General features: G+C 39.2%; 1 protein-coding gene across 1 annotated transcript; it reads right to left on the bottom strand.

Annotated features, from left to right (window-relative positions):
* Positions 1-8,366: 8,366 nt before the first annotated feature.
* On the bottom strand, positions 8,367-13,898 carry LOC306864909 (uncharacterized protein). The gene is made up of 5 exons (XM_079409198.1): positions 13,791-13,898; positions 12,986-13,584; positions 11,228-11,781; positions 11,042-11,108; positions 8,367-10,952 (listed from the first exon to the last, which is right to left on the bottom strand). Exons 2-5 carry the CDS (start codon positions 13,563-13,565, stop codon positions 9,424-9,426), a joined length of 2,730 nt encoding a protein of 909 aa, XP_079265324.1. The 5' UTR covers positions 13,566-13,584; positions 13,791-13,898; the 3' UTR covers positions 8,367-9,423.

The raw sequence follows: 13,898 nt of genomic DNA, 5'->3' as shown, positions 1-13,898 counted from the left end.
AAAATAAAATTAAAAGCACAAGAAGCTTTTAAAACCATAAAAAATCTTGCATACCATAATCCTATATATTTTCTGTAGGCTACAGACTCACAATGACATAAGCTGTGTTTACACCGCAGTGCAAACTGTGCTCAGAGTAGCCATCTTGTGACTGTATATGGAAGGTAAATTGTTTACAGCTGTTTACAAACACTTAATCTCTCATTGGCTGCTCCAGAAGGTAATTAACCTCAGCACTCACAGGGGACTGGATTTGATCTCAGCTCTTTAAAACTACATCTTACTTCCCATCAGAGCCTGAGCCGCCTATTGTTTCAGGACAAGATAATTCTTTCTGACATGTTTTGGAACAATGCTAACACATTCCTGTTCTTTCACTTGATTTTGTTGTTTATATATAATATATATATATAATCTATTCTTGGCTCCTTCTCAGTTCTAACTAAAAACAAATCAGTCAATGTCACTCAGTCCCTGTGACCAAAACAGCTTTGGAATCCAAACTGGATTTTTGCATTTTCTGAAGAAAACGTGAGTTGTTCTGCCACGATATACTGTAAGGGTGTTGCTATGTTGTTGTTGAGGATGTGTGGCATGGTGGTTAAGGTGGTTGGTTGAAATGTAGTTGAGTGTTGCAACAGAAAATCGTTATTGCCAGGGCATTATTATGCTGTTAGTATCATGTTCTTTTAGTGCATTGGTGAGCATTTGCTAGGGTGTTCTTGTGGTTATTAACTAAAGGTTTTTAATTTTTAATTTTTTTTTTGTAGTTGATTAGGTATTGCTAAGTAGTGTTCTTTTAGTGTTTCTACAGTATGCTGTTAAGGGTGTGGTTGATGGTTGCTAGGACATTACTATGCGATTGGTACACTCCAAAAAGTGCTGGGTTAAACAAAACCCAGCGCTGGGTAAACTATGCAGCGATTGGGTTGTTTTGACCCGAGAAGGTTGGATTAAACAATTAACCCAACTGTTGGTTGAAAACAACCCAATCGCTGGGTTTGTCCATATTTAACCCAGCATTTTTTAGAGTGTAGGATATTCTGAGTGTTTTTAGTGCATTGCTGTGTGGTTGCTAGGGTGTTCTCATGGTCAATTTCTAGTTGCTAAGATGTTGCTAAGTAGTGCTTTTTAAAAATGTTGCTACGTAGTCGCTAAGGTCTTTCTAAGTTGTGTGTTTTGAGTGTTGCTACACTATGTTGTTGTTAGGGTTGTTGCCAGGGCATTACTATGCGGTTGGTAAGCTGTTCTTTTAGTGCATTGCTGTGTGGTTGCCAGGGTGTTTTTGTGGTTAATGAGTAGTTGCTAAGGCATTACTAAGTAGAGTTGTTTTGAGTGCTGGGTGATGCTAAGTAGTGTACTTTGAGTGTTGCTATGTTGTTGCTAAGATGTTGTTAAGTAGTGTGTTTCGAGTGTTGCTACAATATGTGGTTGTTAAAGGAACACTCAACTTTGTTTGAAAATTGACTAATTTTCCAACTCCCCAAGAATTAAACAGTTGAGTTTAGCAGTTTTTGAATTCATTCAGCTGATCTCCGGGTCTGGCGGTAGCACATTTAGCAGGTCGAAAATACGGTCTGAAAAGATACGTATCCTACTTTTGCCAGGTAAGAAGAAACTTGTCCATATTCCTCACTGGTATTATACATGATGTGAAGCCTGATAAGACGAGCATACTGTAATCACATTTTGTGTATTTAAATGCAAAGCATTATTAAATGATTTTGAAAATAATTCATGGTGGAAAGAGGAGGGGGAATAAAGAACAATTTACAACAATATCCAAAGAGTATGTTTGTTTTATGAGGAAAACGATATGTTTGTCTGGGTTTTTCAGTAACGTTAGACATTCTCAATTCAGTGCAATGAGGTTCGATTGTTAGCCTACAGAAGAATAAAAGCATTTATTTTGATAGATGGGCCATGTGATAGCTGTAAAACGATAACTTAAAGAATTCACGTGTTATAGTTTTATTAACCTTGGCAATATCATCAATGGTCTGCCTGTACCGCTGCATGCATGCCCGCTCCCGCGACTGGGGGATACACTTTTTATCAGGGGTAAGTAGCTTGGCACGACACCATGGGCCTCATGTGCGTACGTTCAGATTTGATCTTAGAGTGTGCATGCGCTTAAATCCATGCCAGCGCTCATATTTATAAAAAGGGTCTTTGACGTGAAAAAGTACTTCACGTCAGGGTCTGGGGAGATTTATGCACTTTTTATTGTCGGAGTATTGCAGTTTTTTTAAAATATAAACTGTTCTTGCAGCTGGCTGTTCTAAATTATGATGATTGGTGATATTTTATGTGTTAATGATATTAATTAGGAGTCGTTTACAAGGCAGAGAGCTAAAACCATTCAATTGCGTGCAAGTTCAAGATAATTTGCGATTCATAGATTTATCTGAAAGAGACGTGTATGCGCATTTTCTGTTCGTACGTTCATTCTATGAATCGCACGTACGCATATCTGAGAAATGATCGTAAGATAAAATTTAGGATGGTTTCTGCACAACATTTTATAAATGAGGCCCCAGAACTTGAACTCTTGAAGCTCCGCCCTCTTCACCGGGAGCAACAGCTCATTTGCATTAAAGCACCATACTCCAAATAAGCGTGTTTGGTCTCATACCCTAAAAGTGACAATTTTAAAAAGCTATAAAAATATATCTGTGGGATATTCTGAACTAAAATTTCACATATAAGCTCTGGAGACATCAGAGACTTATTTTACATCTTGTAAAAAGGGTGTAAAATAGGTCCTCTTTAATATGCTGTTGCTAAATATTGTGCTTTTGAGTGTTTCTACAATATGTGAGCATTACTATGCAGTTGGTAAGATGTCTTTTTTGTTGTTGTTTTTTTTTTTTTAAAGATTTTATTTTTGCCGTTTTGCCTTTAATTTGATTGGACCGTGAAAAGAAGACAGGAAGCAAAATGAGAGAGAGAGAGAGAGAGAGAGGGACGGGATCTGGAAAAGTCCACGAGCCGGGATTCGAACTCGGGACGCAAAAGTGCAAAGGCACTATATGTTAACCATGAGGTTACTGGCACTGACGGTAAGATTTCTTTAGTGCAGCTTACATTTAGTGTTTTTAGTGCATTACTGTGTGGTTGCTAGGGTGTTCTTGTGGTTAAGTTAAGTTAAGTGACATACGGCTAAGTATGGTGACCCATACTCGGAATTCGTGCTCTGCATTTAAACCATCCAATGTGCACACACACAGCAGTGAACACACACACACCGTGAACACACACCCGGAGCAGTGGGCAGCCATTTATGCTGCGGCACCCGGGGAGCAGTTGGGGGTTCGGTGCCTTGCTCAAGGGCACCTCAGTCATGGTATTGAGGGTGGAGAGAGCGCTGGACATTCACTCCCCCCACCTAAAATCCCTGCCGGCCCGAGACTCGAACCCGCAACCTTTGGATTACGAGTCCGACTCTCTAACCATTAGGCCACAACTTCCCCTGTCCTGTTAATAAGCAGTTGCTACACTCAGAACATCTCAGTAAAAAACATCACTGCAAAAAAAAAACACTACTTAGTAACTATAACCACAAGACCACACTAGCAACCCCACATCAATAAATTAAAAACACTCAGAACATCTTACCAACCACATAGTAATGTGTAATGCCCTGGCAACCACCAACACCACACTTACAGTAACAACAAAATACAGTAGCAACACTTTTCTAAATGATCACATTTTCACCTGGCAGATAATAAAATTGATAAATCCATATCTACAGGGTTAGAGCCTAGAGGTTTGTTGAAATCATTAATCTTGAGTATGAGAAATAGCAATAGTCATGCTTATCATAAAAATGTGCTAAGAAATATAGGAACTATAGGACAGGAAGAGCTAAATATACTTATCAGTGCATCTAAACCAACAACATGTTTATTAGATCCTGTACCCACTAAACTACTGAAAGAGTTGTTACCTGTAGCAGAAGAAGCGCTTCGCAATATTATTAACTCATCGTTATCTTTAGGTCACGTTTAAAACCATTCAAGCTGGTGGTTATTAAGCCTCTTAAGAAACCACAACTAGATCCTAGTAAACTGGCAAATTACAGACCCATTTCAAATCTTCTGTTTATGTCTAAAATTTTAGAAAAAGTTGTGTCTGCTCAATTGTGCTCATTCTTTGCAAAAAAAGATCTCTATGAAGAATTTCAGCCCAGTTCCATAGCACAGAAACTGCACTTGTTAAATTTACAAATTACTTATTTATTGCGTCAGACCAAGGCTGCATCTCATTGCTAGTATTACTTGATCTTAGTGCTGTGTTCGACGCTATAGAACATGACATACTCATAGATCGATTACAAAACTATACAGGTATTCAAGGGCAGGCTTGGTTTAGATCCTACCTGTCCGATCGCTACCACTTTGTTTATTTAAATGGGAAGTCATCTCAATTATCACCTGTAAAGTATGGAGTACCACAAGGATCTGTCCTAGGTCCTCTGCTATTTTCAATATACATGTTGCCCCTTGGTGATATTATTAGAAAATACGGGATTAGTTTTCATTGTTATGCTGATGATACTCAACTATATATCTCAACAAGACCAGATGAAACTTCTAAACTATCTAAGCTAATAGATTGTATTAAAAAAAAATTGTGTTACAAAAAACAGTTAACAGAATCTCTTGGATTGCTATTTGCAACTAGACAGATGTACTGTTACGTCCTCTAAAGTAAAAAATCTGGGTGTTATAATAGGCAGCAACTTGTCCTTCGAAATCATATTTCCCATGTTACAAAAACAGCATTCTTTCATCTTAGAAACAATGCCAAGCTTCGATACATGCTACCTGTTTCTGATGCAGAATAGCTAGTTCATGCATTAATGACCTCTAGACTGGACTGTTGTAATGCACTGCTAGGTGGTTGTCCAGAATGCAGCGGCTAGAGTCCTTACCAGGTCAAGAAAATATGATCATATTACCCCAATTTTACAGTCTCTGCACTGGCTACCTATTAAGTTCCGTATCAGTTACAAAATATTATTACTTACCTATAAGGCCCTAAATGGTTTAGCTCCTGCGTACCCAACTAGGCTTCTACCATGCTACAATCCAACCCGCTCCATAAGGTCGCAAAACTCTGGACTTTTGGTAGTACCTAGGATAGCAAAGTCCACTAAAGGAGGTAGAACTCTTTCACATTTGGCTCCCAAACTCTGAAATAGCCTTCCTGATAATGTTTGGGGTTCAGACACCCTCTCTCTGTTCAAATCTAGATTAAAAGACACATCTCTTTAGCCAAGCATTCACATAATGCATCTTATAATCTTGTAATGCAGTTATATCTGATCAAATGTACATTATTATTATTCTTTAGCTTGGGTTGATCAAATCATTTTTGCTTAGATGGAACAGCAGCTACACTAATTATGTCTCTATTTGTTTCTCTGTTTCTGTCACGGGATTAACATCTCGTGGTAACTAGGGATTACAGAAGCTTCAGTCTGGATCCAACCCTTAAATGATCTGAGATGACCGAACACCTGAGAAGAGATGATGCCAACCCCTCAGAGGACCTCAGAGGATGCCAACCCTCAGACAACATACAGAATTACCAAATTTTGCCATATTACCATAAGTTAAATATATTAAGTTTCTACAATGTATAAATATACTGTGGAAACTTAATTTCCTGCAAAGCTGCTTTGCAACGTTTTGTATCGTAAAAAGCATACAAGGGGTGCCCAACCCTGTTCCTGTCGATTGACTGTCCAGCAAAGTTTAGCTCCAACTCTAATCAAACACACCTGCCTTTAATTTTCATGCAATTCTGAAGACCTTAATTAGTTGCTTCAGGTGTGTTTGATTAGAGTTGGAGCTAAACTTTGCTGGACAGTCAATCGCCAGGAACAGAGTTGGGCACCCCTGCGCTATACAAATAAACTTGAATTGAATTGAAATGAAATATGGAGTCATGGTTTATGGCAAAAACAATCGTTACATCTTAATAAAATGGCTTACTAAATTTAGATTTAATTAACTGGACACATTTTTGTCAATGTTCTAACAGAAATCCAAACAGAGCATGAAATGAGTGCCATCACATTGTAGCTGGGCAATGATTAGAATACCACACAGACACCTAATATGTTTTCCGTAGGAAACACGGTAAGTTCATCTTTATGAGTTCTTTAGAAACTGTTGCTGAGTGGGAGGAAGGTCTTTGTGGTTGGTGAGACTGAAAAGGCTTTCATGAGCTGCAGACTGTGAATTTCTCTCTGTTTGTGCGTGGTGACCTGCTGGCCTTCATTAACATGCCTCACTAAACAGCCTAATGAGCAAACAGATGAGATGGAGGAGAGAAGGAGGGAGAGGATGAAACTAGCAATAAAAGGAAAGAGGTGTGTGAGATAACATTGACAAGAATCATCACATTATATTTCTGAAAAAGGTCAAGTATACGGTTTCTGTGTCTCGAGTTAATTTCAAACAGCTAAAGGTGTCCATCTAAAGATCTGCTTGATAGACTGGAATAATTACATCTTTCAGTTTAAAACATTACGTTTTGTGTCCTTTATCACACAATGAAATACATGTGAATAAAAAATTACCATGCTGTCAGATTAATTTGCTTCCTTTGAAAGGATGTTAAATGGGTGTTTTTCATGAATTCTGTTGAAACTTTTTATTTTTTTGCATTGGGACATTAACATAATGAACCACGTTCTCATAAAAATTAGTTATGTTTTCATAATTCACTTTGTTCAAAAAATCTTCAATAAAGGATTGTTTTTCGATTATGCAAAATATAACTTTTCTTTAGAATAGACATTCATCCACAGAGTTACGCTCTGTGTACAGGATTTGGTACATGCTGTCAATCCTTTTGTCAAAATCAAACAAAAATGCATTGCCATTACAATAGTCTATTTGACAAGCTATAGTCTAGAGACTGCTAATGTAAATAATGCTTATTTCTGTACACATTTTTTTCAATGTGTATATATTCTAAAAGTACACATTCTGACCAGAATGGAAACTTTCTTAATCATTGACAGAGCAGTTTTGTTTGTGAAAGCATCCAAGCTGTTGTGTTTACATATATGTTTTTGCTGCAGTTGTAATTCATTTTCATTTCATATTTAATTTGTGTAAGGGCAAATGGTTTGTTCTCAAGATTTAGCTTGTTCTGCTTTATGTAAACTAATGAGTATATGGGCAGAGATGCTTGAAGAGGAACACACAGCATAAACACCACACATATCAAAATAATTATGCTGTCAAGAGAGATTTTTCCCACTTAATCCTTCCTTTGGCATCGATAACGGTTTTATTTTAATCCACAATTTATAAAACAGAAAACCTGATCTTCATTTTCTGTTTTCCAGGGTTCACATGCAAATATAAAGTATATTTTTGATTGACTATATCACAAAAGATAAGTCAGTTTGTAAAACATACTGTAAACATGCCAAAAACAATCTAAAAATCACATATCGAAACCAACCAGCAAAAACATCCCTTTCCAAACTTCTGTGATTTTCAGGCTAGTTGTATGGTAACTATTTATACAGCTCTCTCCTTCTCTTTCTCTCTATTTATATCTGCCTGTCTTCCTAACCATAGTGTTTTATATGGATATTTTTTTTGTATACAGCAACATCTCTACACCAGAAACATCTGGTTCCAGAACGCCACACACCTGCTTTCCATTCCCAGGGCAGACAAATACATTCTGTTGTTTCACACAATCAGTTTTCTCACTAATTTAAACACTGTTAGTCATGTTTCGGCAGACATTCAATTGCTTTTACTTCCAAGTTCCTGAAAACTTTTGCAAGAAAAAGTATTGCAGATTCATCTCAGGCACTATTAGCTCTGATGAACATGATTCTTTATCACACTTTTGCAGTTCAGTATGATGTCCTGTACTGTTTCAGTACTGCTATCTGAGGCTTTACCAAACTGCTGCCCTCTTGAGGTTGAAGCTGTGCCCGGTGGAAGGATGTCTGGTACCCATCTGGAATCAACTAGACACCTGGATCCTGAATGTATGGGTTAGTGAAAACTTAAAATGTACTGGTAAGTACATTTTATTTGCAATTATGAGGTAACCAGTGTCCTCGTACAAATCCAGTAACAACGACATGTAGCATGTGCTAGTTTTTAAAAATCATCCAAAGCTGACATTATCAAGCAATCAATATATATATATATATATATTAAATTCAGTGAAAATAACCTGTTCTCTCCCAAACAAGTGTAGAACATGGTTAAAATATACTGTAAGTATAGTACAGTCCGTTTGGACTTTCAAGTAGATTGTATTTAATAGAGCCCTTAAAAAGCTTTAAGACAATATTAAGAAGCCTATAATTTTTTCTGGCAAAATAGATATGACTTTTAATTTTATTTAATAAAAGATTACACTCTACATTATGTGTACAGTAAATGAAACACCAATCCTTACATTGAAATGCACGGGTCTAAAGGTCAACATATACTTTGGTTTTTACGTGTTTTACAGTGAAGGCAGACATGACATTAATGTTGTCAAATGTTTGTTCACGTCACTGTTTGTAATCTGTAGTTTGAGCACATACAGAAGCAATTAAACATGGTATGCAAAGACAGCAAATGACAACAGTATTCAGAGTCATAGAAGACATGACACTTACACGGTAACTTAGCATGAATGGACAAATTTGTCAATGTTTTGTATTTTTTCATATAAATTACAATGACAGGACATCATGGTCAGCAGTATTCATTCATAGTACTAAATATAAATATTCAGGAGCTGAAAGATACATAATGATTTCATTATATTGTTATTTTGATTTCTATAATGTGCCTATCTTTCATATAGATCAAGCTATATTATTTGAATCCCAGTTTTTTCAACAAGGCAAACACAAAATTGTGCACTGAACAACATACTGCACTTCAGTATTGATAAAGTGCAGCAAAATCATCACATCAGCTCACAAATGCACATTATTTTTCTTTAACGAACACACTTTCTATCAAACACACACAAAATGCTGTATGCACACATTTACATGGATTACTCCCTTGAGAACAATTGGTCACTGCTCAACCAGCCAAAGCACTAAAAAAAGTACTTTTTAAAGGTTATATTAGTTCATTGTTCCAGCCAAGAAAAAAAAAAAACCTTTTCATATTTACGTTTCTGTAACTGAATTTACATAATAACTATAATAATAATCGTTGCTCCTCACATAATGTCAATAAATATAGAATCTGAATACCAGAGGAGTATTAATAGCACCTGTGCATTTCAGCTATTAAAAATGAACCATTATTGCAAAGTCCATCTGTTTAAAGTTTTCTACTTTGTCATATGAAAGCACCAGTTTTTCCAAAGCAATTTTTCAGTTAATTACGATACCTTAGATCTAAGATTGCATACTTGGGATCATGAAGCCAACCAAAGAATGGAGATGTTGGTGCCTTCCTCATGGGTGATCTGGTTGATCCGGCCACGAATGCAGTCCAGAGAAACATAAATGGCTGTACCATTCTGCACTTCAAAAGAAGTTCTCAGCCCCACACTGGCCCACTCACTACCTTCAGGCATATGTCCTCCCACCTGCTGGGTCAAGGATGTGGCCTGACCTCCATCTGTACCTTGCCGGTAAAGGGTCAGCTTGACCACACTGCAGGAATGGATCAGTTTTAGGTCGAGCGCCACACTGACAGTCCCAGCCTCCGAAAACATAAAGTTCCTCTGAGCATGTGGCTCACCTGGCCCAGCCAGTCGCATTTGGTCTATATTCGGGCTCATCTGCCTAAAGAACAGGGGTTTATTTCGTACTGCCCCAGAGGGTAGACCTGTTCTTGAGATAGTGGCTGTGAACATGGAGGAAACAGCGGTAGGGATCCATATCAAGCTCAGCATACTAATCCCAGAACTATCACCAAAGTAGCGGACATTGCACTGAGATGGGGCGACAATTTCAAAATTGAGCCAGTCTTTGTTGTCTACCCTTGTGGCCCCAGAAAGGGTGATGGAGGTGTCTCTGTAGTTAACGCCAGACTTGAAGGAGCGTAGCACCTCCTGGTTAGTACCATTTCTGTTGACGTAGGCAATCAGTGAGAAACCTTCTCGAACGCAAGAATGGCCCATTGAATAGATAGCCTGCTGGAGAACAAACTTCACCACACCGGTCTCCATGAAACGCACCCCACGGCTGTCATGGGTCAGTGCCACTATGTAGGGATCAGATACAGTGGCTATACGGAAGGTGGGGCGATAGTTACTCTGGTAGTGGGCTGCTGTGGACATCTGAGCAGTCATGGCCACAGCACCAGTGTCATGAGATAGCCAGAGCAAGCTGAATGAAGCTCCTCCGAGCTCATAGGCTTGAATATCTTTACTCTGGTTGCAGTATTGGTTGGGACTCTTCAGCACGAGTGTCAGAGTATGATTGGGTTCCACCTCAACTGCTGCACTTACAGTCACACCCTGGAAGAACTTCCTTTCAGGTTGCTCAATTCTGACCCCGCTGAGGTCTCTACCCTCCTCTTCACTGCCGTTTATCCGTATCCCGACTTGGAGAAAGTTCCTGCAGCTATGCTTTAGTGCAAAGTTGTAGTCTATCCAGACCAGTCCATGTTGTTGGAGGTTGATGTAATCATCGTGGTTGGTCACCAGGTTGTTTCCTGCTTTGCTGTGAATATTGAGCTGTAGCCCTGGATAGATGGAAGTACTCTTCAACTTTGTAGGCGGTATGGAAATCGAAGCTGTCCAAGACTGTGAGAGCATGTTCTCAGTCACAGTTCCACATACAGCATCACTGGTGAAAGTACAGGGAATGCCAACAGGCTCACCATCACAGTCTGAACAAGCCTGGCACTCCTGAAGTTCTTGATTGTAGAAGTACTCATGACCACACAGCCCTGTGGACATCTCCCTTTCAGAGACACCGAGACAACGAAACCCACCTGAAGAACGAAACAAAGAGAAGCTTGGTGAATCCCAAGATACCATTTAAAGGAAGGCACTGGGGTGGCATTGTTTTCTTTTTGCTTACCTGGGGTATTAAGACATTTTACTCGCTCTCCACACAGGCTTGGTAATTCTAGGCATTCATCCCTGTCCTGTTGATAGATATTTGTTACTCAAAGATGAGTTAAAGATTAAGACATATAAATTTGTCTGGTCTTCAATTGAAATCTTATGTGTTGCATGCATAATGAAGTTGCTGCCACACTGTCACCTGGCACATCCTATCAGCCGTGGGGGAGCACTGTGACACCAGGAAGAATCCAGGGAGACACATAGTGCACCTTTTACACTGCAGTGGATCCTTCTGGAAGTCGCAGTATTCTTCAGGCCCGCAAGCAATTTTACAGCCCAACACTGGGTGCTCTGCATCCCCAACTACATTCACCACTTTGGCATCGATATCTACCTTATGCACAGCATAGGACTTTTGCAGGTGACTACGTGCTTGGCTCTGAAGGCCGGCCAGGTGGCTTTCAAAATAGCTTTGCAGTTCTCCCTGCAAGCCTTGGAACGAGAATTGCTTGACGGTCTCAGAAAGCAGACCGTACTGAGCCTTCACCACATCCATCTGCTCGTACATGCGGCGCTGCTGGTCGAGTATCTCACGCTGCTGGGAGAGGAGGGCCCCCTGCTGTTCCACCAGTCTCTGCTGCAGGTCACGGACCACTACTTGTTGAGCTCTCAAAGCCTCCACCAGCTTCTCTTGTCCCTTTTCCAGCTGTAGATGAAGGATAAGTGCATCTTCGGCAGGGACCTCATTCTCTCCTAGTAAAAAAAAAGAAAGAGTAACTAAGTGGCTATAACCCAACAAGTGTATAATTAGCTTTAAGGAGGGAATATGCATTTCCATTAATAGTGGAATAGACAGGTCTTATCAAACTGAATTGTAAATATATTTGGGTTTGCATGAGAACTATTATTTGGCAGTAAATCAACACGAATAGTTTATTTAAAGATGATCCAAACAAGAAATTCTCTGCAGTTAATACAACTTTTGTATATGTGAAGGTCAAAGTTTCACCACACATTTTAAAAACCAAGGGCTATTTTCTTTTCCAACTCCAGTGCTAAAACTATTTCAGTCATATGGAAATGGATCAAAGTAGTCTGCAATGGGTGTTGACTGCCAGCGGTTCTGTAGCTCTACCACTCTCTCTGCAGCCAAGCAGATGCGTATGTTTGCACTTATAATTCCCCTATTCACTGATGTATGGAAATTCCAGTACTGATGTGAAAATTGAATAAAGTATTAGTTTTTCTCTGTGCTGTCTGTAGGTTTGCATCCTTCTCCAATAAAGAGCATTAAAGAGATTTCCTCTGCATAGTTTGGAGTACAACATTATATAGTATGAAATAGTTGCAGTTGTCTGGTGGGGCTTTGTTAATCTGTAATATAAATTAAATTAAATAATTTACAATGTATACAATACAATAAAGTATTTCATAATTTGTGGAAAAATTATTTTATTAAAATATAATATGTAAAACTAAAATAATCAGTTGACTACTAAGGTTGGAAGCACCTAAACTTATATCATGGAATTACCATAGTTGATGACCAAAAACCTTGTGGTAATAACTTGCTACTTTTTTGACAGTTAAAAAAATCATGAAAATTACACAGTTCAATGTACTTCAAATAATACCATGGTATTACCATGCTACTGCATATGTTCAACAAAGCACAGGGTCATACCATGGTAGCTATTTTTTGTAAGTGGTATACACAATCCAAAGTACTTTAGACAATACCATGATATTACCATGGTATGAGTTTAATAAAGCACATGGTTATGCCATGTACTTTTTTGTTCAGTTAAGTGGAATAAGTCAATATTACTATAGTTTATGAATTTTATAAACTATAGTAATACAATAGTCTACTCTGTATCCTTAAGTGTTACACCAGTTTTGAAACAAGATACTCTAATTCAAGTGCAGAACAGCTGGAACCACTGTTTCAATTTACCTGGTTTGATGTCACAAGTGAGCTGAACTCCCAGAGGAGCCCCACTTTCTGATGCGGGATATCCAATGTCCGGAAATTCCCCCAGAAACTGAGCGGCTCTGTCTGCCACATGAATGAGGGGTGGCTGGCTGGTCCCGAGCACACACCCGTCTCCAGCACAGGGTTTCGGTTTGGGGTTCGGTCGTATCCTCAGAGGCAGACGGCACTCAATTCCTTTACATTCTCTGGTGTCATTCATAACATGGTCTGGTCTTTGAGGCGTAACGCAGTCTGCGCACAAAGGACCAAAATCTCCAGCGACGCGCGTCTGGACGGTTTCCCTTGTCTGGTCTCCAGACCGCCCGCGCTGGGACAGAAGTGTTGCGTGATGTTCCGATGGAAAGCTGGAGGGAGCATGATGGTGATTTATTGATCTGCTCTGTGTTGTAGGATTGTGCTGTCGCGGAGATCTGGACGATCTGCCCCCCGGACAGTGTGATCCAGAGCAGGGTCTGGGGTCTCCAAAGTCCCCCGAGCGCGCAGCGCGGAACGTGCATAATACATAAACCAGGAACAAAAGCGACTTTTTGAATGATGGCATCGTTTAATCAGGTATCCACCTAAATGAAGAAAATAACAATTATGACTCCTGAGGAAATACGCGTTTAAACGAGTCTATTGACGTTACGCACTACATACTAAGAGCACAGAAAAAAAGTCCGTTATCATTTAGTCCAGCCTGATCCGGAAGATAAAGATGGTTTTCATTTTGTTCTTGTATGTTTAAATCCGCACATAAACTCTTTAAACAGTAAGATGATTTTACCTGCAGCTGTCTTCTGTTGGAATGTCAGTGAAAATATAAACAGCAGAAGGTGAGCATCTCTCCTCCACTGGAGTGTGTGTGTGAGCCACTCTAAACACTTCTGAATGA

Source organism: Barbus barbus, assembly GCF_936440315.1.
Source record: "Barbus barbus genome assembly, chromosome: 46".
In the NCBI taxonomy this organism is placed as follows: domain Eukaryota; kingdom Metazoa; phylum Chordata; class Actinopteri; order Cypriniformes; family Cyprinidae; genus Barbus; species Barbus barbus.
This window is presented reverse-complemented; position numbering and strand designations above follow the sequence as displayed.